At 43.7% G+C, this 27,107-nt stretch overlaps 1 protein-coding gene across 1 annotated transcript in view; it reads right to left on the bottom strand.

Annotated features, from left to right (window-relative positions):
* The window catches only part of Abca13 (ATP binding cassette subfamily A member 13), a 395,665-nt gene that overhangs the window by 275,206 nt on the left and 93,352 nt on the right, over window positions 1-27,107 (bottom strand). The window contains 9 exon segments of the mRNA XM_038325545.1: window positions 9,176-9,226; window positions 9,228-9,275; window positions 9,277-9,317; window positions 11,386-11,563; window positions 12,738-12,902; window positions 16,114-16,308; window positions 21,902-22,023; window positions 22,685-22,764; window positions 23,440-23,606. Of these exon segments, the coding sequence (XP_038181473.1) occupies window positions 9,176-9,226; window positions 9,228-9,275; window positions 9,277-9,317; window positions 11,386-11,563; window positions 12,738-12,902; window positions 16,114-16,308; window positions 21,902-22,023; window positions 22,685-22,764; window positions 23,440-23,606 (1,047 nt within the window).

Raw genomic sequence — 27,107 nt, 5'->3', positions numbered from 1 at the left:
TTTTCCAAGAACAGAACTCTAAAATCAATTTTAAAATAGAAAATTCTATGAAATGTTAAATAATCTACAGAAATACAAGAAAAAAAAAACAAAAAATATGATGGCCAAACACAAGGAATAATGTAGACGTCACGCAATCTGATGAACAATGTTTAAAAGAAACAACTAACAGCACCAACAGAAGGCGGTGGCCCGTATGTTACCAAGGAATATTAGTCAGTAAGAAGGATTTTACACATAAAATTTTAGGGAATTGTGTTATATAACAATAAGTCAACACCTAGCACTTACACACTACATTATCCCATCCCTTTAACAACCTAGAAGTAACAAAGTGCTGTACAGATCAGTGTCTTCAGGCTAAAAACTTGGAGACAAGTGGGTAGGACATGGTATGGATAGGTACAGAAGGATAACACCAGGAACTCTGCAGTGATGGGCTCACTACGTCTCTGACCTGAGGTAGCTACATGAACTTACACAGTGATGACTCCCCAAAACTAAATACCCATAGGTAGAAACACACACAGATAGAAGGAAAACTAGAAGAACTTGGTAAAATAGTGAATCTCAGTAACATCAGAACCTAAGGAATTCAGCACCTGGGCATGGGACCCTAGAGGCCCTCCTGTTACTCCTGACAGTGCATGCAAACACTCAGCCAGCTCAAAGACAAAGGCTGATCCGTAAAGATTCAGAAGGCCAACTGAGATTGCCTACTGGACAAGGAACAAGGAAGAGAAGAGGTGAGGAGAGATGAGGAAAGGAGAAGAGAAGAGGAAAGAGAGGGGAAGGGGAGAGAGAGAAGGGGGGAGGGAGAATAGGAGGAGGGAGTGAGAGAAGGGAGGGAAGAAGCGGTGGGGAGGGATGGGAGGGAGGGAGGGAGGAAAGGGAGGGAGGGAGGATGGAGGGATGAGAGGTACAGAGATTAACTAATTTGAGGAAGTATGAAAGGAAGGAAATAAGCAAGGAGGGTTATGGCGAAGAGGAGAGGAGATGAGAGAGAGAAAAGGCGAGGAGGGAGGGGAGGGAGAGGAGAGAAAGGAGGGAGAGGATGGAGAGGAGGAAGAGGAGAGGGAGGATGAGGAGAGGAGAGGAGAGAGAGGAACAGAAAAGGAAAAGGAAGAGCTGCTTTTATAAGGAATGAAAATTCAGCAAATACATCTACTGTTTCAGTAGAGTTGACATGGCAGCCTATTTTTCTTGTAGTTATTCTTTTAATATACATGGGAAATTACAAGGTGACTGGGTCATAGCATTAGATATCATCTCTGAGCTTACATTTTTATATGCTATATCTAATATTCTCCTACTTATGCATGCTCCTTCTCAGTCAGCTTCTCTCAACATTCCAAGGAGAGGGAGGGATTCTAATAAAATAAAACTGGAGATATTCAGAGCAAATGAAAGTAGCTTTCTCCCTTCCCTGCCAAGAAAGAGCATCGTTCAGTTTCTACTCAGCCCACTTCATAGTAGAAAAAGCCAATATCTTGTCCACACTGAAGAGATGGCTGCATGCCTGGATGGATGGAGGAGCAGATAGACAGGTGGACACATAAATGAATGATGGAATGGCTCTGAATGGTTGATGGTAGTAGAATATAGGAAGCTCAGCTTAAAGAAACCCTTGGAGGAACCAGGATTGTCAATCAAGCAGGACTATTTTTTTCAATAGAAGGAAATGAATGATGCCTGGTCCCCCAGAAGGCTGGAGTGAATGTTGCCTGACAACCTGGTGACCTTTTTAATATTCTATAGAGCCAGTCTTCCTGAATCCCCAATATCCTGGGCATTTTAGGCCCTTGTCCTTCACTTAATCTCTGAGCGAGTAGAAGTCATCTTTATGAAAGAGGTTCCATGACTTGGCATCCTCTGCCAATAGAGTCCACCGTTATGCTTATTACAAATCCTTCCTCCTGAGGCCTTGCCCTGAGTTCTGTTTATCAGCCAATAGAACTCATTCTTATTGTAAAGGTCACAGGTGCTTTGCTACTTAGCTAGCTAGCTAGCTAAGCCTAAAGCTTTGTTGTGCTAACTGTCACATGGAAACCTTTCCCCAAAGTTCTACAGTCCTTCAATGAACAAGGAGACTAAACCACGAGATCAAACTCTGAAAGTTTGGACCCAGTGCCTGTAAAAATGGTGCTGAACCAAGTTTCATTCTTCCCCTTTCATGGATCGTCTCCCTGCAGGCTGTGAGGCTTATGGGGCCTCTGACAGGAGGAAAGTCAGTAGTCCCATCAACAAAACAGGCCTGGACACTGACCTTCCCAGAAAGAGGGAATGGCTTTCCTTCAATGGGGACATAATGACCAGGTAACTCTAAGAAATTTATTGACTCCAAGGTCATTCATTTGAGTCTTGATTCAGTCACTAACTTATTAAAAACCAAGAGTCAATCTTCTATCTAATGGAGGTAACTTATTTGTATAGTGGACAGAACAGTAAAGTCATCTCTCACAATGGGTGACATGACTGTTGGTTGGTTGATTTCATGTTGCCATTTCATAGCCATGAACATTAACTGGTAGAACTGGATCTCAGCACAAAATGATGGGCATCCACATACATCTAGGCTCTACAAAGGAGCACTGTGGAATCATGTCCAAGGGCTTGCATCTTTCCTAGTCGCAAAGAACAAACACATCCTTAGGCCGTCTGGTACTGCTTCCTTAGAGACCTGATGTAGTGAATAGCTGCGGGCAGGCCTGCTTTTCATCCCATCCGGCTCCTGCATGGTTAGCTTTACACCCGAAATAACATCACACAAATTGTATTCTTTTAATCACTGCCTGGCCCCATTAATTCCCAGCCTCTTACTCACGTCTTGACTACCCCATTATCTAATAATCTGTGTAACACCACAAGTGGTGCCTTACCGGGAAGTTCCTAGCTTACATCCATCTTGGGCTGGAGCTTCATTGCGTCTGTCCTCCCTGAGGAGAGGCAACGGTGGTCTGACTAACCTAGGAGAGGTTGTGGCATCTGACTGATCCTTCTACCCTCACTTCCTCTTCCTGTTCTGTCCTACTCCACCCACCTAAGGGCCGGTCTATCAGATGGGCCAGGCAGTTTCTTTATTAATTATCTAATGAAATCATCAGATAGATAGAAGACACACCTACATCAACCTGATGTTTTACAGGGATTTGTATCCATCAAGTCTATTCGTAAAATGTAATTACTTTTACCCTGGGCAAGACTGCTTGCTGAGTTTCAATAAATGACTTCAAGTTGGACATTTTCACCCACCTGAAACCCAGCCCCAAGCTAAGGTACTGAAGATTTGCTCTCAAATCACTGAGGAGATAGATGCCCACAAGCAGAAAGCAGATTCCTATAAATTCCATTCCCTGCACAGGGCTCTTGGGGGACAACCTCAACCTGCCTAGGGGTCTTATGAGTTTCCTTCAAACACCGTTCTGACATGTGAACAGTCCCTGCAGTACCTGCTGGATCTTCCAAGTCCTGAGCAATGTCTACTCTCTGACGTAGTTCAACTTCCACAAGGATCCAAGCCAAGCATTTCATATCTCCTCATTTACCAAGCTTTAGAAGTTACTAAAGGAAGCAATGGTTTCCTTTCACCTTTAACCTCTGGAATTCATCCTTTTCTTCCAAGTGATGAGTTTCTAAATACAGCCAGGATTGTAAGGGTAGGTGGAAGGTTGTACCTGATATTACACAAACCTATACGAAATGCAATCTATGTCCTTAAATATTTAACCAGTACTCCAGCTGGGGAAGCACAGATTGCAGGCTCAGGATTCTTCCTGATTGATGCCTAGCATCAAAGACATGAGCAATAGAAAGAACCCTAACAGTGCAGACCCCAAACTTCACTTTGAGTCATGGATTTTCATTTAATAGCCAATCCACTTGGAAATGTGAACTTCCCTAACATTTATTATTTTGAATTATGCTTGGTTTTTGTAAGACATAGGCAAGAAAGCACTTGGGAGTGGCCATCCTCATGCTCAAATCGTTTAGAAATAAGTACCCAATGAACAGTAGTTTTACATCTAAGACAATAAAATGATTCGTGCTAGAATTCCAGAAGTGTGAGAACTGTTACATGATCCGTTTGCCATCCTCTCTAATTCAGATACAATCAATAGGAAGATGAGACCGAAGCTCAGCTTCCCCCCCCCATCACAGTCTGATACCCCAACTCCAAAGCTCGAAGCTAGTCTGTGCACAGGAAGCCATCATCCTCACATCTGCTCTGTTTCTCTGACCATTCTCCATCCATCCCCAGTTACACTGAGAGCAGAAAACTGAATACCATTTCACATGTGAACTCATGAAGAAAAAGCACTGAAATGTAGCAGACAAGTATTAGATAAGATGCTGACTGTGACCGGATGGGTACAACCCAGTAAAACAGTCTACCTGAGCTAATGGGAGCTCACCATATACCAGCTGGACTGGGAAGAAACAAGCATAGGACCCCACTCGTCCCTCTGAATGTGGGTGACAGTTGCATGGCTGGGGCAGACTGAGGGGCCACTGGCAATGGATTTATCCCTACTGCATGTACTGGCTTTTGGGGAACCTATTCTCTTTGGATGTATACCTTGCTCAGCTTACATCTAGTAGAGAGGGCCTGGACCTTCCCCAAAGCAATGTGCCTTACCCTCTCTGAGGAGTGGATGTGGGTAGAGGAAGTAAGTGGAGGGAATGGAAGGAGGGGAGGGAGTGGGAACTGGGATTGGTATGTATAATAAAAAAGATAGTTTGTTTTCTTTTCATTTTTAAAAATATTTATTTATACAGTATCCTGTCTGTAGGCCAGAAGAGGGCACCAGATCTTATTATAGGTGGCTGTGAACCACCATGTGGTTTGCTGGGAATTGAACTCAGGACCTCTGGAAGAGCAGTCATTGCTCTTAACCACTGAGGCCATCTTCTCCAGCCCTTGTTTTCTTTTTAAAAAAAAATACAAAGAAAAGGAAACCACTGACTGTTGAAAGTCAACAGAGCTGGGTTGGAGTGCCACCTCCACTGCCTGATGAGAGACCTTGGCAAAGCCCTCCAACTCAGCTTCTTAATCTGAAAACTGAAAATCACAACTGCTGGTCCTGGTAGTAGTAGATCTGAGGCACAGACAAGGGTCCCAGCCAGTGTGAGGTCTTGGCTGGAGTGGATGGTTTTTCTTTCATCTCTTCTTCCATCTCTATTCAAATGGGTACTTGATTAGAAATTACACTGGAGATGATGAGCATTATCGGAATTCAAGAGTCTCATTTCTCTAAAGAAACAACTTACAACGGACTGTGCCAATCACCAAGTTAGCATCTTGCAACTCTTAAGTTACTCTACTGCTCATGTTCTCAGTAAAGGGGATGGACCCTGTAATCTTCCTCCTTTGGCAATCAACACAATGTTAAGGTTGCATACTTCTGATATTCCAGAATGAAGATGCTCAGGTACCTCACTGGCTTTTTCCTCCAACCAGCTGTGAGCCCTCCAATGCAGTTTGGAACTCAAGTCAGACAAGAGGCACTACTTCCACAAGGGCATGTTCTATTCCAGCGCTAAGTACAGGTGTTTCTCTAAGTGTCTGCCATTACTGCCTTCTCCAGTGTTTCCTTTCTCTCACTGATCAATTCCCTCTTACTCCTATGATTTTACAGCAGTAATCGTCCATATTAAACTTGACCTGCTTTATTATCTTCTTGGTCTCTTCCTATTATCTTGGATAATAACAAAACTGACATTGTGCTCAGAAAATGGTAATAACTGAGAAAAGCTAACTAAAATTCGCTATGTCAAGGCCACTAAAGCATACCAAGAAGATAAAGTTTTAAATTCCCTTTAATCATTTTAGAAGATGACAGGGGTACAAAATGACAGGAATCAGATGAGGCGAGGTTGATGCAGGACACTGGTCCTTTGAGGTCTTTTATAAGGTAGGGCTCTGCTCTATAGTTGTAAAGTGACCGCGGTCACCAGGTGGACTCAGCAGTCAGGGGTCCGCATGGCTTTCACTCTTTGGTTCATGCTCCCTGCACAGATCCTAATATAGAAAGTTTCCAGGCTGCAAGGAGAGCTGGAAATGGGCCATCACCCATCAGCCCCCATTGTTCTGCCCAACAAGCTGTCCTTGGTCTGCAGAAATCTGCTCAGTCACAGACCAGTAGGCCCACAGAAATAGGCAGGTCTAGTATCTGCTTCTGTGACCTCAGAGTAAATGACTGTCAGAATGAAAAAGACATTTTTGGTTCTCTGGCCCAGAAGGGCACTCGTGACCAAAGAGAAGAGCTCAATTCTAGGGAAACATTTTAATTAAGAAAGCAGTCTGAACAGCACTGCCTCCTGCACTGCCTCCTCCTCCAGCTGCCCTTGAAACAAAAACCTTCATATTTCAGTGCAATCTACTAATTCTACACAGGTTCCCACTCTCTCCCATTGCAGCCTACCAGTTCTTCCAAAGGCACAGGGAAGTGTGACTGTGCCCTGTCCTGACTTGATCAAAGGGTTCAAATAATACATGTGTTGGGCATCTACGCCTCATTTTTCAGATGGAGGGCAAGAATTTTTTAAAAGTGTGCCTGAGGCCACACTTTATTTGTCAAAGGAGTACTTAACACTGCCTTCCCACATTTCCTGACCAAGACATTATGATCCTTGGTGCCAACCTCAGTTCCGCAGATTGAACCGTAGAAAAGTACCCATTTGCATTGGTAATTTTTCCCTTAAAATGGTACTTTCCTATGTTTCTACCTAATAAGAAATAATAAAGAGCCCAAACTAAGCAACACCCACAGGTGTTCATCAGCGGCCAGGATCCACTCTGAGCATTGTCATCATCAAGAGGCTTTGTGCTGTGCACACAGCTTTGAGTGCACTGATATGAACTTAGATGATACGAGTCAATCAAGACACGTGGTTAGTACAAGATGTGTGGGACTGCTGCAGCCAGAACATGGCCTACCGTTTCACAGTAAAGCATTTTCACAAGAAAAAGACACTCCAAAATAATAAAAACCTACAGCATGCCAAATGCACAGGCCAGTGGCATAACTGTTTGTCAGTATCGAGTATAGCGCACTGCACACAACTCTCTGTGCTCTATTTTATGCAATGCATCAGCATCTTCACAAGCACATGAGCGGTGCATTGTGCGATGACTTGATGACAACTATGTAGCCAAAGGGCATAAGGACTTTTCTCAGCTCCATTGTGACCTCAGAAGACCACCACCAATTGTGTGATCCATCACTGGCTGAAATACCGTGATGGAGAGAATGGCTTCCAATTTACAGCTCCGTTCACTCCAGTAGCCTAGATGGCATTGCAGTGAGTATCTCTCTTCTGTGGGACATGCATCTCTGTGTTTTAAAGAACCAGAAACCAATTTTCATAAAAGCTAAATGACCCATGGTTGACTGCAAGAACAATTCATCCAAGGGACAATGGCATTAAGTCAGCTTTATGAGTGCAAACGTAAGACAGTGCACGGTCTCCAGTGACATTAACTAGGCCGAACAACAGAGAATATAGTCTGCGATCATGTAAACAAAGCAGAGCAGACATTCACTTTATTACTACCTCTAAAACTCAAGCAGTGGCCAAGCAAGAAACCGTTGAGATCTTGCCTGGTTCTTCTAAAACCTCTTATTCTCAGAACATTTGATGTAAGGTGTGTCCCCTTCCCAACCCTGTGTCCAGGGGTCTAGACCTCTGCATCATGGACTTGATTTCACATTAGTTTCCTCAGCTTTTGCCTTCTCTTCCACAACTTCTGAAGAGAATGTCATCATTGAAAAACACGACACAATATGTAATATGACATAAATAGATGTTAATAATAACATTAACATATATCTATAAAAGTCCATAGCCTTCCTTTTTAAATAAAGCTGAGATAGAGACATTTTTATGAAATTCTTGAACTATGGGAAACCTCAGTAAGTTTCATACACAGAGGACATCACCTAGCATCAGCTTTTGGCTCTAGAGTTGGTGTGAGCATCCCTTCCAAGTATGATGCTTGAATGACAGCCAAGAACAGAGCTTCAGACAGATACAAAATAGCTAACTGGAGGACATAGTCAAATATCTACAAGGCTAGCAGTCCTTCATAGAAACTTAGGCTTTTGGGCAAAAATTCCCCAAAGGACATTTAAAAGTTAAAAAAAAAGTTTATAACTATGGACAGGGGGCATATTAAAGGCTATGCAGCCACAAGCTAAGTGGCAGGTGGCAGGTGTCCAAGGGACTTGCTGTGACGTTCCATAGCAATCACAAGGGGATGAAACCTAGTTCTCTTGAAAGTGCACAAAATCCAAAAATAATCCACTGATCCTATGACCACATTGCACTTCTAAGTTACTACTAGTATTTGAAGCTTGAAGTTTGTCATTCATGGTGCAGGGTCTTCTGTATTTGAGAAGAAGATCAAATTGTTCCTGTGTCCTTGGAAAAGTGACCCTTCAAGGTACCTGGAGGCTTATAACTCACCCGCCACGAGACAAGAAATGACCCCCATGAAAATTCAGGACAATTGTTTAAAAAGAAACAAGTTAAAGTCTCCAGGAGAACACAATTAAATTTAACACAATTTAATGCAAATATTAATAAGAGGTCTTCTAGTAACTAGATACTAGAGAAGCTAAACAATATATTAAAAGGTAAGTAAGAAAAAATACACAATATGGGAACTCCACAGATATTCTTGTGGCCTTTTCATCTCACCTTATTCTCCACAGGGTCATATAAAACCTCATGGTCCATTCAAAAGACATCACCACCAAAATGATTTAGGAGGTCAGTTTGCGTGTGCACCTCTGAACTCTCCCTTCCGTGTCAGAGGCATCAAGCAAAATGAATTAAATCTGTCCCCAATGCTTTGTTCTGGAACTGTGTTCCCTTACCTGACCTGAAACTGTCCTATGTGTAATTGCCCTCAGATTTTTTCTATTTAAGTGAGTACACTGCATTTGTGATTCTAATAACCCTCCCAGCCTCCAGGACATCCTCTAAGCAAAGAGCTCAGCAAATCCACACTAAGTACCAAGAGTGAAAGGGTAATGTTGGGACAAAATGAACTGGAATCAACATAAGAAAATGCTCTGTAACCCGATGCATATAATAATTTCATTATACATGTAAAGATTTCTTCCTGATGTGTGTTGTATGGCCAATAAGAATATTATTAGTTTTAACTTACCTTTTGAATGACCTCATTGATTGCTGGAGAATTTGGTGTATACAGTATTTTTTCCATGTAATATAGGTTTTAGGAAAGACCATACCAGTGCACCATTTGGGAGACTGTAGAATTTCCTGGTAAAGCTTCAAACAAAATGGTGCTGCCACAATTAGAAGAGGGAAGAAAGTATTAGGTGATCCAGGTTGATACAAAATATCCAGTTAAATCTGGAACTGACATATACATCCACTATGCCTTCATTCATTTCAAAGAAAAGACTCAGATATGTTTTCATGACATAACTCTGAACTGGAGTGAGCTGGTAACACGCTCATGTTTCTTGACTTAGCAGTCCTTGTCCCCTAAGAACATCAAGACCCCACCTTCTAGGCTTCTGTCTGTCATACAGATGACAACAGACACTTACCAATGAGATTGGGAATTATTTTCAACATGGTTTTAATCAAGAAAAGTCTTACTTCAATAATCACATATTTGAGAATAGAAAGACCTTTTTAAAGTGTAGTCCCCTTGACACGTTGCTCCTGGATTTCTCTCTGATCATCCATACAAAACTATAACAACCATTACTTTTAGTACATTAAGTCATACTACGTTAACTCAAACAATTCCTTATGGTGGCTCTTACTATAAAACTAACTGATTTCAATAACAAATCTACTTAAGTTGTCTAAATCTGTAAGCAATTTATAATTGTAATGATTGGTAGTTTATTATTACAGTTGTAAACAATTATAATTATATCAGTATAATTCTTTGACCCCAAAAGTGAGCCTTGACAGGGAAATGTTATCTTGTCTTTATGATTCACATGGGTATGATGAATACTGTTTGGATCATTGTGTTAATTTCATCTTTGCAAAATCTCGTGAACAGGGGGGAAAAGATCCTTTCATTGCAAATACAATAAAATTGATAAAAATTATCCCCTAAAATATAAGTTAACCATATACCTACATACTAATCCATGAAGCACTGACTAGAGAGGTTATTCTGTGTTTAACATCTTGTATTTGAATTGTAAGCTTAATTGAGATGGGAATAATTCTTATCTTCGGAGTAATCATTTTATGTACGGTGCAAGAAACTTGATTCCAAGAATCATCAGTGATTTGAGAGCTGAGCAAACTCAGAGAAGTAAGTTAATGTTCTCTGAGTTTTCTGACTGCCCTCTGGAAGTGAAGCTTGTGGTGTTGTCTAACAGTTTCTGTGACAACCATTTTGGGGAAAAAATGGAGAAAAATAAGCAACAAAGATTGGCCTTCAGTGTAAACAAACTGACTGCAGAGATAAATGGATGAGTGGATGAGATGATGGATGGATGGATGGATGGATGGATGGATGGATGGATGGATGGATGGATGGGTGGATGGGTGGATGGGTGGATGGATGGGTGAATGGATGGATGGATGGATGGATGGATGTCTGATGGATGCTAATGGATGAGTGGATGGATAGGTGTGGGTGGATGATGGATGGAGGATGAGGATGGATGGAGGATGGATGGTATGGATTGATGGATGGCGGATGATGGCATGCGATGATGGATGGGTAGATGGATGGATGGCATGGATGGCTGATAGGGATGGGTGGATGATGAGGACTGGGAGATGGAGGGTGGCTAGCTGGCTGGCTGGGTCCTGGCTGGGTGGCTGGCTGGCTGGATGGGTGGATGGAGGATGGATGGATGGATGGATGTAAGTGTATATGAATGAAAGAGGCATAATCAGTCAAGATTCCCAATAAACAAACAAAAAGAAAGGAGTATTAGAGAAAGAAGAAACAAGACATATTAAAATTAACCATAATGTACGTCTTTACTACCAAATTACCCAAACATTTGAAAGCTATACAAATTACTCACCAGCTACAGAACACACTGGCTTACTGCCAGATGATCCCTAATGCTGTCATCAGCATTGCCTACCCCAGGGTACCAAAGAGGCTGGGGTTTCAGGTGGGTCAAATGTTTTAGACTCCATTTCTTAGAGATTCAGGAGAGAGGATTAGTCTGTAACCACAGGCCCTATCTATGGGGAATTGTCAAGCCAGCACTCAGTGACTGGTGAAAATGAAGGAGAAAGTTTAATGCCAGCCAGCATGAGCCCCCAGCGGCCAGTCCAGGAAGAACACTTATTACCACACAGGCAGTCCCAGATGCTACTGTATAAGCCAAACAACATAAGCGCAGGTGGTTCTCGTCTTACTTGAGTCGTGAGGAATGTTGAACTTCTCTTTGTCATCCTCCAAGAGTTCGTTAACTCTGGGTAAACTAACGAACATGTTAGAGTTGCTGAAGAAAGTCTCCTGGTCCTTACAAAGGAGCTTAATCACCGACTGGAAAGAAGCCAAAGATGAACTTTGGGCTTGGTGTCTCTGTGAAACCTGAGCAGAAGAAAAGCCACCTCCAATTACAAGTGATTTCAAACTGTTTTCCCAGACTTCCAGAAGCATAGTTCCATCTTTGATGGAATATACAAGTGAAAGAATAGACTCTGCTTGAGTCTGTTCTGTTTCTAAGAAACCACTGAAATCATTATAATGATTTTATTTGTGGCAAATATATGTTGTAGAGGAGGAAAATCACACACACACACACAACACATAACACAACACATTCAAGACACACTACCAAACACACTCCACACTCACATTTGTGTACTCACACATTCACACTTAAATTCATGCACATATTCACATACATTTACACACACTATAACACTCGTATTCACACACATTCATTCATGCATGCCTTCCCTCACACTCAGATTCACACACATTCACACACATTTACACATATACTCAGACCTTCACATTCAAACATATACTCAGATCCACACACACATTTACACACCTCGTTTGTCCAGCAATAAAGTTAAATCCATCAAATAATACTACCATTTCAGATAAATGGATAGTTTCGGCATGTGTTCACACTGCTAAGTTAATACTGATTCTTGACAGCTGCCGAAATTAGCCATTAACTGATGAGTTAACATGGACATACTGTTAGCAAGGATTCTGGGAACATCATTATTTGACCCCTCCTGCACCACCAACTCTCCTTATCGTGGCTGATTCCATCCCAGGCAGAAGGAATTCAAGCAAAAACTAATATCAAACCACTAACCTAATTCAAGTCTGTGTTTGCATTAGGAGAAAATGATCTGTAATTTGTAAGCCAATTATTTATATGTAAATAAATGTTCTAAGGTTCTTGAAAGCAATTTGCTCTCAGAATTAAGTTAAACAGGCCCTTGAAATCTCATCTGTGCTAATAATTGACTTAGAAGACTTTTTACTTCATAGACAAAGCCTGAAATATCTTAGCCGTCTCCTTGGTGGGATGTGGATCAATAGCTGTTCTCAATTTTCTGGTAATGTCAGGCCCTAGTATGGTGATGCTCATTAGCTCCAGAGTCATTAAAACATGTTCTTGTCCATATACACTGTGGTCTCATAAAATTATAGAGATTGGAAAAGAAACCAAGGGAAAAAGGAACAAACACAAAGAGAACAAACTAGAAACATTTCCCATCATGCAAGGATCAAAACACACCTGTTGGAAGTCTGGCATGTCTAGCAAGGCAGTGATTTTAAATTTGTGAAGAAACTCAGGGAGGTGTTCCAGGGCATGCTGGGCTCTGGTAAGGATGGAGTTGAGGCTGGAAATGACATCCAACAGGGAGTTGAGCAAGCCATTTGCTTCAGAGGGTATCAGAGTCTTACAGAACAGCAAAAAAAAAAAAAAATGGAATAATCAATACCATTTCCACTCTCAGAAGCAGCGACAACTTTGTGTCTTGATTTTATCCTCTCTTGAACATCAAAGGCTTATTTTTTTATACTCTATAAAAATTCTGTGTTGGAGTAGATGTAACTGTGTTTTTGCAGAGCACATTAAATTATAGCAGTATTGTTAAAATATAAACCAGCAACAAATGGTTAGAATTTGAATCACTTTCAAAATATTTCTTCTTATCTTTGAAATGACTAAGGTGGAAATTTGAGAAGAGGCTCAGAACAAAACAGTGTTTCTGTGTGACTCACGCTCCATCACAGTGCTCCCAGCACCCTGGGGCGGTGCATGAGCAAACAGAAGCCTGGAGAGATGAAAGGATTGCTGGAGTCCACCCATGAGAGAAGTTCAGGGCTGCAAATTAGACCAGTGAAAGTCCCCTTTGAAACCGACTTCTGCTCAGGTCACCTGACACACTACCCATCTCGCTCCTTGCTTGCATATCCCCCTACAATGCAGATTCTGAGGACTGTAATCCTTTTCTGTCTTGATCATTTATGTATGAAATGAAGATATACTACATCAGCAATATTAGTTATGCAATTAAGTACTTTATGGCTGACCGCAATAACTTAGCAAGCAGCCCCTCTGTCCACAGGTGAGAAACATCGGAGGGATCCCCCTCTCTTTGAAGGTCATCTGCATCCTGAATTTTCAGCTTCCGGGCTGACCCAAGAAGCCTAATGGTCACTGTTTCTTAATTCTGTTCTCTGGAGTCCTGAGGCTCTACAGCTGCTTTGAAGCCAGGAATCACAGCTGCACACTTCCCGCTGTGCCCTGCTGGTGTGGACCTACTCAGCACACTACCAAAGAAGAGACTGAGGAACAAAAGATAACATGAGGCTTTTGGAGGTTCCCCACCCCCATTTTCCTCTTAGGGCTGTCTTTCAGAGGAGACCCCTTGAAGCCACGGACTTGAGGTAGGAAGTTAACTGGGACTCTGGCATGGGTGATGTTGATGTAGCTTAGCCTGCTTCACCAAAGGTTTCTGGGGTTCACTGCCAGCAAGTGAGATGGAAGGTACATGTGAACTGAAAAGGCTTGACTCTCAGCAGCATCTCCAAACAATGTCGCATATCGGTGACCCCTCATCAAGTTGTGCATGTGGAAGGGCCTGATAAAGGGAGCTATTGTTAATAATGGTAGTGTTACCTTTGTTGTGTCCCTGAAGATAAAATCCAATCTAATATATCTTTCTGCAAAGAAATCCTGGCAGGTTTGATGGTCCTTGTCCAAGTACTTAGCTGTCCCTGAGAAACACTGAGAGGTCTATGTGGGTATGCTGGAGCAGGCACTACCTTGGGCTAATTGATAGAGCATAGGTAACATTGGATGAGGGGCTATGAGGAGAAAATAGAGAGCTAAGCTCCTTGGCATGTCAGCTAGAAGTGTCAGTTACACCAAGACTCAGAATCTAAAGCATGGAGGCTTTAAAGTACACTTATCATAAATATAGTATTTGTTCTTGGAGACTGTGTATATATGGTTATGAGGGTATGGATGTGGGGAGGTAGATGAACATTTCCAGAGGTTTCCTGGAGTTACAGAAGGGAATAATACCACAAATGGCGGGAAATGCAAATCTACTCTTTCGGACCCAAGACAGTTGGCCTGAACATGGAATACCAGCAGCCATCTTGGCCTGCTGCAGATCTGAACCTTTCTGATGGCATACGTAACACACCGTCAGGGTCAGGAGTAAACAGTAGAGCTCCAAGAAAGACATGGGCAAGGGCAGGGAGAGAGGGTACTGGGAATTTGCATGAAAGCTCACATGTGGAGGTGAGGAAACCTTTCCAGAAATGGTGGCTAAGAATAGGTAGCAAGTCTGGGAACTGGCGCTGGACGCCGCCATCTTCCCACACGGACGTCTTCTCTGGGGATGTTACACTCGTGTTCTGTCAGCCTCTCCCTGCTTTGGGGAGGACTGTTGTGAAGCAGGTGAAGAGCTGGTATACAGAGGGGCACAGGGGTGCTGTACTGGCCACACCCCTCTCTGGCTTTCCACACTTGCCCTGGTATAGAACTGGATGCATCTAACAGACAGAACAGACACCACAGATCCAGGCTATAAAGAAGACGAGGGCCACACCATGGTAGGCACATCTGCCTTGGCAGCTTAGGAATGAACCAGGCTCAACCCTGCTTCCTCAGATACTCAGGATGCTGCCTCTTAGCAAGGAGAGAGATTTGACTATAGGGCCTCATGACATTTATTTCTGGTGTCCCCTCCTCACTACCATGTTGTGCCCAATGTTTCAAGGACCCTGACGCCATGGACACCTGACATGATTTTCTAGACGTCCATTTATTTGACAAAATCTCACTGAGATGCCACTCCCAGAGTGACCCCATGTGACTGAGGCTGCTACAGAAGCCCTCACTGTTGGTCCCATGCTGCAGCTAGTATAGGGACCATGGGTCATCCATAGATTTAAACAACCTGAAGGCCAAAAAAATATGTATATATAATATATATGTATAGATATTTTTCTTATCAGTACTCCAAAGGGAATGCAGAAAACAAGTATTTATACACCATTTAGTAGCTCTTGGGTATTATACATGATGTAGAGAAATTATAGCGTATAGAAAACATGCTAGTTGGTTTTTTGTCAACTTGGCACAAACCTAGACGTAGCTGGGAAGAGGAACCAAAATTGAAAAACAATGCCTTCATTAGATTGGCAAGTAGGCAAGCCTTCAGAGTATTTATTAAGTAGTGATTGACGTGGGAGTGTCCAGTTCACTGTGGGCAGTGCTAGTGGTCCTAGATGCTCTAAGTAAACCAGGCTAAGCAAGCCACAGGGAGCAAGTCAAGAAGCAACACTCATCCACGGCTTCTGCTTTGGTTCCTGTCTTGAGTTCCTTCAAAGATGAATTATGGCATGAAAGTGTAAAGTGAAATAAACCCTTTTCTCCCTAAGTTGCTTCTGGTCATGGCAGTGACCACAGCGACAGAAATCTGAGATGGAAGATTACACATAAGTCCTATACATCGGACCCTTTCCTAGAAAGAAGGCACCTTGGGTTTGAGGTCTGAGGGTGCAGACAAGGCACAGCCAGTGTGTGGTCAGCACAACCATAGGAGCAGCGACCCTGCGGGGCGCCCCTCCCCCAAGGACTCCATCCTTACTTTGTACATGAAGTTCCTCAGGTTCAGGTTCTGGCCCATCATCATGAGCAGAGAGAACACCTGAGCCCCAGGCAGGCTGCAGAGCTCCCTTGTGGTGAACCAGGATTTCTCATTGTCAGGAAACGTCAACAGGAGATGAAGGCTTTCTTCATCACACTTTCCAGACAAAGCCAAGGTGAGGACACTGGAGAGAAGCTGCAGAGGAGCGTGTGGATCAGAGGGAAGCAAGGCCAGCACAGTATGAGCTTCAACACCCCACCCCACTCCCACTTTCCCCCCAAAAAATCAAATCCCTGGAAACTGCTCGCTGAAGACTCAAAGACACAGTCCCTCTGTGAGCTTCTCATGACTGGGACAAAACGACCCAGCAAACACCCAGAACGAAGCAAGGCTTGTTTTGCTTCATGGTTAGAGGGGTCTTGCTGCACAGTCTACCAACCTGGTTGAAGCACCCCTTGGTGGGATACACACAGGGGAACCAAGCTGATCACTTCATGGTTACCAGGAAACATAGAGAAAGAAAGCTAAGCTGAGTAATGTCCTCTTTAAGGGTAGTACGGTCTCAGTCCCTATAAACTAACTTCCTACAACTAGGAAGCTACCTCCTGAAGGGACCAAGCATTGACAGCATGAGCCTTTGGGGGATCAACCTGGATCCAGAGCACTGCAGAGGCCGGCTCTCTGTTCCATTTCCAGCATTCTGAATGGAACCGTGTTGGAAATTGCGAGTCATTGTCTGTGCACGCAGCTTGCCTTTGCTGACGCGCTGGTAGCACTGGTCTGGAACTTTCCATCCCTCTCTTTCTCCGCAGGGCTCTGGAGCACCCACCGGCTACGCAGCGGCCCTGAGGCCACCTGTCCCAAGTACTTGGGACTTCTCCAAGGAAGCTGCTTCACTCCTCTCTGCTTTCAGTTTGCTAGGTCTTTCCCTCTTCGCTGTTAACGTGTAGGAAACTGGCATTTTTTAAACCAATTTTTGCCTCTCTTACTTCTAGATTGAAAAAGAGATTTCCAAGCTTTTCGTGGGTTCCTTAGCAAATAAAAGCATCCAAGCTCTGAAGGAGGCCCTGAAGACAGACTCCATCTGTTTCATACACCGTTGGTATTCCATGACACAAGGACTCAGGGGCCTCCTCACTGAGGGTCCTCTTTCAGTCACTGAGCTTGTAACAAAATTACAAAGAGAACAAAACACAAGCAACCAGACACCTATTGCACATTTATACTACCCTGGGTACGGCTGCTGAAATATACCCAAGCTGACACTCATTGTGTGACCCCCTAATCATGTGACAATAAGAAGCCTTGAAGTCAGGCAAACGGATGGAGCTAGAAAACATCATTTTGAGTGAGGTAACCCAGACCCAGCAAGACAATTATCATATGTACTCACTCATAAGTGGTTTTTAAACATAAAGCAAAGAAAACCAGCCCACAAATCACAATCCCAGAGAACTTAGACAACAATAAGGACCCTAAGAGGGACATGCATAGATCTAATCTACATGGGAAGTAGAAAAAGACAAGATCTCTTGAGTAAATTAGAAGCATGGGGACCTTTGGGGAGGGTTGAACGGGAGGGGAGAGGCAGGGAGGGTAGCAGAGGAAAATGTAGAGCTCAGTAAAAATCAACAAAAAAAAATTTTTTAAAAAAAGAAGCCTTGTAGTCAAAGAAAGCGCACTTGGTGCTTCCATGCACTACAAACTCATTAAGAGACAGTACAGTCTATCTATCAGTCAGGGATCCCCAGAGAGACTAAAAATAAGAGACAGAGACACAGAGAGGGGACTTCATCTGGAAACCTGGACTGAGGAGCTGAAGAGACAGCTAGCCAGATAAAACATGTTCCGAACAAACATGAGGAAGGAAGTTTGTTCTTCAAACCCCAGTATCTAAATAGAACATAGCCATAATAGCCTACCTATAAGCCTAGAACCAGGAGGATGGGTGCGGGGGGAGAGTGACTAGAGACAAGATATCCCAAAACTAAGCTAGCTAGTCAGACTAGCTGAATCAGCAAGCTATGGCTTCCAAGAGAAATGTTGCCTCAATTTAGACGGTAGAGAATGATGCCAGTATTTCCCCCTGGCCTCCATTCACACTTGAACTCACATACCTGTATGCATGTGCACACACACGCATTAAAAAAAAAAGAAAGAAACGGAAGGGAACAAAAGGAAGGAAGGAAGGAAGGAAGGAAGGAAGGAAGGAAGGAAGGAAGGAAGGAAGGAAGGAAGGAAGGAAGACAGACAAGATTTATTTTGGAGAAGTTGGCTCAGGCATTCTGGGGACTTGCTAGAACAATCTATGTAGTGGGCCAGATGCTGAGCTCCCAAAGAGGAGGTACTGCTGTAGCTCAAGTTTAAAAAGCACCCAAAGGCTGCACCCCCTTGTGTTCGGGGGACCTCAGCAGCTTTTCTCTTAAGGTCCTGAATGATTTAGATGAGGCTTGCCATGCCAAGGAGAGGAATCCACCTTAAATGAAATCTGATTGTTTAATATAATTCTCATTTTAAAAAAAAAAAAACCCTACCCTGACAGGGACATTTAGAATAATTTCAGCTACACGTGTGGCTAAGCAGAAGGCTCTTCTGAATAAGGCAGTTGGAACAGATGCATTTCTTCACAGCTGTTTCCAGATGTGCTCGGAAGTTCCCAGGGATCCCAGAGGGTGTGGTGTGGGCACTAACCTGGCTTTCTTTGCCACATTTGCCCAGTTCTGTAAGTTATCGGCTCCAGGCTAGCACTTTGCAGGGTGGCAACGTGCATCAAGACGCTCGCCCTCAACTGCAAAGGAGCTGCTCCCAGCTCTGGGTGGGCTGGAACCCAAGCTGGTCCCATGAGAGTAATCCCATACTTGCCGAGAGCCTCTGTCCCCACCTCTCAGCAGTGTATCATTCAGCGGTGCCAGCTCTTAGAACTAAGCGTTAGTTCTTAGAATTTGCTCGAGGATAAAACTGTTTGTCTTGAAATTCTGGGCACCTCACTTACCAAATAAAGAAGATCCCACCAAGACCCCACGACACCACCCAAGGGCAGGAGCTTGTGGTAGGTTGGTTGACACGCCTTTGTGTGGTTTTCCATTTTTGTTATTTATCCTTGGTAAGTATTATTATGCCTGCTTTTCCGGTTGGAAAGCTGCAGGCGAGGAGTATAAAGCTAAGGAAACGCTGCTGCTGGGTTAGGAACACGTGCTGTTTCCATACAGTGTGCAGCAGGCTTTGCTCAGACTCGCTCTCTCAGGGACAAAGACACTGCGTTTCTGACATGTTTTGTACATGTCCATGTTTTAGGTGGAAATCTGCAGGAAGACCAGGGACCACTCAGGGCAGATAGATTCAGTCACACGAACATCTGTTTGATTTAAACCTAATCTAGTGAAGATCCACACGAGAAGCACTCGCCATCGTCAGCAAGAGCTTGCACCCTAGGGGACATGGGTCAAGAGCAGGGCCGAGAACATGGCTCTGCTGTGGCCCCGCTAATAACTGTATGCACTGGGGTACGGATAAAATGTGAGCAGGAGGGAGGAGCCCTGCTCGGTCTTTTTGTGAGCAGCAAGGGCACACACACAGCAATGCAGTCACAGTAGAACTAGACCACTGCCTCTGCTGATCTGTGGTCTGAATGCTGTACTGGCTGGTTTCGGGTGTCAACTCAACACAAGCTAGAGTCACCAGAGAGGAAAGAAGGAGCCTCAGCTAAGGAAATACTTCCGTGAGATTCAGCTAGAAGGCATTTTCTCAATTAGTGATGGGATGCTGGGTTTTGATGACAGGTGCCCATGTTCAAGAAAAGGAGGGAACTGCCCACATGAAACCTGGCAAGGAAGGGAAAGCAGCCAGGCATCAACTCGACAGCCTGCCCTTGCCTCCTTCGGCACTTTGATACTTCCAGTATTATGGCTCAAAGTGTTCTGGCTGCATCTCCAATGTCCCCGCCCAGTCAGGTTTCCTGTCGTTGCCTATCCCCATCACTGTGTGACACGTATATCACAGGGTTTTCCATTGCCTTTATTTACACTATTAGCATGGCGTATTCAATGAGCTCTCCTAACAGAAGGCTGGCTCCTTAGAGCAACGCCTTGAGGTACATCGTCTAACAACTACGCTTGATGCATGGGACCATCTTGAGTGGACAAAAGGAAAAGCAAGCACAGGGGTTTTAAAACATTCCAAGAGACCCAGCACTGAAAACAAATGTACCTTGTAAGTCACCCGCAGCATGGAATGAGATCAATGTGATGAATAATTTGTAAACTGACTAATTTGCAAACTGAGGCTATGAGGAAGAAAGCCAGGGACAAACAAAAGGAGACGGGACAACAGACAAAAAGTGGCCATCAACCTGAGGCTCTAGAAGAAAACAGAGCCCAACGTGTTACCTGCTAAGCAGCTGTGGACACGTGTGATGACTTGGACATGTGTACATATGTGTTTGAACAATGAGAATGCATTTGTTTAGTCCCTGTCCAATCACCCGTGGATCCATCTATTTAGGTGACCACAGTGGTTTATGGAGATGCAGAGAAATGTACATAGATCGGAGCGGGGGGCGGGGTGGAGGGGGGAAGCCTCTGCAATTGGCACTGCTTAATCCACTAGCTCGCAGCGCAGTCCCTCCCACCAAAGAACATCAGCGACACCTGGTGGCTGCCTGACTTTAAGCAGGCCGCAAAGCCGGAACTTCAGAAGATGTGGACCTTGAAAGACTCCTAAATTGAGGTTATCCGTGACACTTTCGTATAGGCAGCTTTACACTGCTGCAAACATATCCCCGCCTCTGCCTCCGTTTCCTGTTAGATGCTCCGCACTGCCATGTTCAATCCACAGCAGCCACGATTCCCACTGAACTCTGCCTGGTTGAAGAAATGTCAGCGCGGCTCCGCTCTCGGTGGAGCGCCCCTCCTCCTTCATCCCCACATCTCCAGGTCACGTTGTATCCAATGAGATGCAATTGACACTTTTTTTTATCGAAAATAGACACCGCCTTTCTTGTGATAAGTAACTTTGTGATACTAGAGTTGGCATTTTGGATTTCTAGCTTTTCATCTCTTTCTTTCTTAATTTAGATTAACTGTTAATGAGTCTACTAACTACGCTTGCATTTAGCCCCAATTAGTCGGAATTGACATGAAATTGAATTTATATAGGAATGTCAATTGAAGCATTCATGTCTTTAAAAAAAATCAGCTAAAGATTCAGGTAGCACTGGGGCCAACATGGTTGCCATCCACTCCCATCTCCACCAATAAACAATTCCCTTCCACCAACTTAGCAAGTTAAGAGATAAATAACACATGGCCTAAGGGTTTTAACTACTCCTCGTTCCACGTCCTTACCCAACCCTTCTCAGCCACACTAAGGAAGCCTGAGCCCGGCACTGCTCATACACTATGACCACACCACATGACCAGAGTACACAGTGACTCTCCGCCATGGCAGATTATATATTTTTAACTAGCTTTCTTGGGGATTTGAGATTTATGACACATATGGAACTATACACAAACTTAATGGACTTCATAAATTAGGGTTAGAAATCACTAAAATGAATGTTGCCAGAAACCTCATCCTTTCTGTCCCAAAGGAAGGCAATGTGACCAAGTTATATCACAAGATGTTGACATCCTACAGGTCCCTGCTTGTTCTCATATGCTCCTCTGCTTTTAACTACATCGTTTGTGCAGACATCCTTTCCCCCAGCCATGGAACAGGGAGGAGGAGGCAGAGAAAGGTGTTAGGGCGCATGCAGTGGGGAGGGTTCCTTCCCAATGGAAATCAGTACCTTTGAATGGGAAATAGTGGCTTCTAAGATGCTCTGGATGGTCTCATCTGAGATGTGGAAGGAGGAACGAAGCTCCTCAGTTAATTTGCTGAGGTTCTTCATCAAGTCCTTTACTTTTACATCTGAAGAACACACAAAAGGAAAAGAAATTTTATAGTAAATTTTCAGAAGTTTTATTGATTTAAAACAAAATTTGATGCTGTGACCTAAATAAGAAGTTTCCCTCCTGGTGCCCAGCTTATAATAGACACTAATTAAAGATTTACTCCTCTAGGGAGATCTGAGATCATTTCTTGTTTAAGTCAATAAGAACTTCCGGTTATGTGATTTCATCTACTCGATGGTAGCCTCTGGGTCCTGTATGTTTTGAGACTTACTTTAACACAGAATTCCTTTCTTTTGCCTGACTTTTGGGACCTGGGGACCTTGGAAATATCTTTCTGAAACCTGAAAACCAGTGACTAGCCATGTTCTAAATTGTTCGGTTAGTGTCTTGTTTTGTTTTCTTTTAGGTAACATATAGCACAACTCTTGTTTTTGTGTTTTAATTTGTTAGAATTAAACATCAAATTTTATTTTACTTTGTTTTTTAAATTAAAACATCCCACCATTTCTCCTCCCTCTCCTCTGTCCTAACCCTTTTCTGTCTCCCAACCCCTCTCGATTCAAGGCCTCCTCTTCTTTAACCTTTGACAACTTTCCTTTCTACGTTTTGTTTTAACAATATGCTGGGCTGAAACACTAAATTTGATTTTCAATCGAGCAAGTTTGGAAACCACATACCCTCTGTGACTGTGAAATTGCTAAGAAACATCAGAACAGGAATCTTTGTCATCCAAGTCTCCTTAAGGCTTCTGATCAACCTAAAGTGACAGAAAATTAAAATTAGACAAGAAAAAACAGCAGAAGCAAGGCTGGAGTGAAAAACCCTGCCTCAGTTCCAGGAGCCAGGCTGGATAACACAGGTTCCCTCTGATAAACGGACACACTCTGTCCTCTGATACCATCTGTGTGTGAATTTCATTAACACCAGGGCTCCAATATGTCCTCACTCAGTCCAACCCAGCAAATGAATCAGGGCAATGGCAATAAGATGCATGATAAATGGCTTCTCGCAGATGTAGGAAATAAATAAAATAGACTACAATGTATCTGAGAAATTAGTGCAGCCACCAAAAGTTGGCCACTTCCCTGTGCCTACATTATCTGCGGAACGTAAAGCCCCTGACCTTCTCCTCGGGGCTCCAAACTTCCAGAACACACTGAAAAGTTTTAATCAAACATAAAAAAGTAACTTGAAAACATTTGACTGCTCGCATACTATTTAATACCATACTGACATTCTGGACCATAACACCTGACCCAGGGTCTTGCTCATTATAAAGTTCACCTGATACAGAAGTTGCTCTTGCGTTTTAACATTTAAACGTGTATTTGTGGAAAGCCGCGTGGCACCAATGTTATCTGAAGTCGGTAACTTAAGCATCTTGCTGAAGCCTGAGAATACTAGGGAGGGCGCAAGCTCCTGCGACACAGACCTGTGCATGTGTTGCTGAACTGCTCCCACCAGGGGCTGCCGGCACGTGCAGCCTTGGCTAGAAGCATCTTCCAAGCTGCTTTTGAAGCCTTCCAAGGCACTGGAAAGACTCCCGCTAAGACGTTCACAGTCCAGCTGATCCGATGAGAACCATATGTTTTCCATTTCCTAGAAAACACGAGGTGACAGAGATCACAGTAGTGAGGCTGGCTCTCAGGTAAACGCAGACCTCTGGTTATGTCCCGAAGCGTCAGGAACAGGCCTATTTCCTCTGCGCATGTGCAGTAATAGAACAGAGCCCGCCAGCTTCCTCTGCAATGCTGGACAGAAAGCAAGACACATCCTGTTACCTGGCACTAGGTTTCCAGAGCCCAGTTTCCAGCTCCTTTGGGTCACTCACAATTCAATAGGAAAAAAAAATAAAGTGTAAACATGAAGAAATGGCCACGGACCTAGAAACATGTAGAAACGGTTAGCATGGAGAGCCGGTGTATGAGGCTCACACCGCCAGTCACGGAAGTGCAAGTAAAACCTGCAGCGAGATTTTATCCTCAAATCCTCTAAGCTGTCTATTATTTAAAAGGCAAGGAATGATTATGTTGAAGACATGGAGTAAAGGACCCCGTGCAGGAAAAGTAGTCCTGCCATTAAAGAATATAATATATGAGTTCCTCAAAACTACTATATGACGCCAAATACTGCTCCCGGGTCTGTATCGAATGGAAGGAAAAGCAGATGTGAGAGACGGTCCACCTTCTGCTCACTGCAGCATCATCCACAGCGAGCAAGAGAGGGAATTGACCTGAAGGTCCCCTGGGAAATGAACTGATAAAAACAAAAAGCCTTCCATGTACTATAAAATATTATCCAGCCATGTGAAAGAATTGTGCCATCTGCATAACATACATGAACCTAGAAGAGATGCTAACTCAAATAACTCAATCACCAAAATGGAAAGAAAACTGCACTAAGACCAGCGAGATGAAGATTGAGATTTCAGCACTGTGGACCACACAGAGCCTTGGCCGGAGCAATGGCAGAGCACACTTGTGCTGGAGTATGAAAGGACACCCTGCTTCACTTAGAAGTCCACTATTGACATCCCCACAGATGCAGCCTCCTTCCCCTTCACCGCTCTGCCATGGGTACTGAGGCCCGGCTATTTCCCGAATGTCCCCATGAGAGCAGGAAGGAGATAAATGGCAGGCACACCCCTGCAAGACTGAGAGGGCAAGGCCGTATATCTGTCCATTTCTAGCATGTTCCTTTCATGTGCTGTGCTTTCTCCTGCCCCTGAGAGTGAGGCTCTGGTCTAACATGTCAGAGACGTGATGCCCCCTTCCTCCATAGAGGTCTCTCCTTGCACCATGCAGTGCTGAGACAAGAATATTAGGTACAATACGCATCGGCTGACACACTGACCCACTTCTGAAAACACAGGTAGAGCTCGCCTCATCTCTTAGAGCCTCTCCACACTGTATGCGCCCGCCTACACCTCCCAGCTCATCATGAGTCTGATGCACAGATAAGACTTCTACTGCTAGTGTTATTCTTATGTTCAACAAAATACTAAGAAATACAAAGAAAGAATTTCAGAGAAATAAAGTGGACACCCCTCTCCAGTGGTGGGAAGTGATAAAAGACATATTCCAACATCTTTAAGTACAGGTGGACCCGGCTGCATGTAAAAAATATCGAACATAAAAACTGGCACTTGACCTTGTTAATCTACAGCCTTGCGCGCACGAAGAGCCACCATGTGTCAAAGGTGGCACGCAAGCCCTCCTTCTCTGAGTGAATAGGCCTGTATCACCCAGGCACTAAGCAGAGGAGTAGGCACTGCTGGGTCCAAAGAATTAGACTTGAGGAAGTGTTCAGGAGCTCCCAAGCCAACCTGACATTCCAGCCACATTCCCTGATTCTGGTCAACCCACTAGTGTAAATCTGTGGACATTAATGTATTTTAAAAGCTAATTCCAGGTTTCTACTTATCCCAAGACAGTTACTTTCTGCGCTGGGAACACAATGAGGGAGAGGATAGAGACTTGACATTCAGAATTCTCCGCCTGTGGATCATGCAGATTGGTGGGTGGAGCCCCCTGCTGGTACTAAACAAACCGCACAGTAGAATACTTAGACATCAAACAGTTAAACATAGCATCAAACCCTTTGCCTACCTCAGCCTAGCACAGAGAAGCCCAATGATATCACCTGGAGAGGATTTACATTTCCAAAGGATTTACACACTGACTACCCTTGACCCTCTGCAGTAGCTAATTTCTAATCTCAAGACTGCCAACTTGATATTCCTACCATGAGGGAACCACAACAGAGGAATTGTTTCCATCAGACTGGCCTGTGGGCATGTCTCTAAAGCATTTTCTTTACTGATAATTGACAGCCCTCTGTGGATGGTACCATCCAAGGCCAAAAGTGCATCAGAAAGCGAGCTGAATGCAACCCGGAGCAGGGCAAGAAGCAGCTTTACCACAGGATTTCTGGTTCAGGGTCCTGCCTTGGTTTCCCCTGAGGATGAACCCGTAAGCCAAATAAACTGTTTCTTTCCCTAAATTGTTTTTGGCCATGGTGTTTATCCCAGCAACAGAAAACAAACTAAGAGATGTTTGCGTCCTGATATGAGCAACTGTGTGCTTTCACCATCGAAGCAGGGGCGTCTGCTCTTTTCCAGTCAGAGTTCCTAAAACACCCACACTGATTTGAACTATGAATGATGTCTTGGGGTCAAAATCTGGCCTGTGCTGCCCATTTTATTATCATAAACTTCTCTCAGCATTCAAAAAATGAGATTTGGGTGTTTTTTTCCATATGTAATGCAGCTGAATTTGCCTTATCTAAATAATGCTTAAGCCAGAAGTTTTTCCAATTCAGGTCTTTCTGAATAGTGGAATATCTGTAGTAGGAGACTGCCCATTCATTTCCTAGCTGCCCAGGCCCAAATAATCACACAATAACTATATTAATTGCAACACTGGCCAATAGCTTAGGCATATTCCTAAACAGCTCTTACATCTCCATCTGTGTATCACCATGAGGTTGTGGCCTACCAGTAAGGTTCAGCGTCTTTCTCCTTCGGCAGCTACAAGGCATCTCACTACACAGCAGCTACACATTATGAGATACAGAAAGGCTAGAAACCTACTCTAACTGTACTCTATGCACACAGTCTCAAGGCATCCTATTTAGCGCTTCAGTGAACCTGTACTTTGACTGCGGTATGTCATGTATGTATTTTTAAGTATGGTGTCATGTTGGAACCCCAAGTTTTAGATTTTGAAACATATTGGGAATTTTTAGATTATAGAGGGTCTGTCTTTTCCAAACAAAGGTGTGCACAGCCTGAAACTAAAGGAACTGTTTAAATAAATCAACACAAAAAAGAAAACTCTAGGGCTGCCAGGGCAGTTATATGGTGGGCTCCTCAGGGCTTCTCTTTCACACACATTTTTCTCTAGAAGCTTAAGACTCACACCCTGGCAGACCACAGCTATCACCACCTTCCCACACTTCCTCAGGAGAGCAGCCTGTTAGGCCCACCTACATCACTGAGGTATTATCTAACAATCATGGTCCTGTCAGTTATGTCTCTCTGATTCCCAGGAGAACCCAACACTGGATTCTGACGAAAGGGTCGCTTTACCACAAAAACAG

The sequence above is a fragment of the Arvicola amphibius genome, chromosome 1 (genome assembly GCF_903992535.2).
Source record: "Arvicola amphibius chromosome 1, mArvAmp1.2, whole genome shotgun sequence".
NCBI lineage: Eukaryota > Metazoa > Chordata > Mammalia > Rodentia > Cricetidae > Arvicola > Arvicola amphibius.
This window is presented reverse-complemented; position numbering and strand designations above follow the sequence as displayed.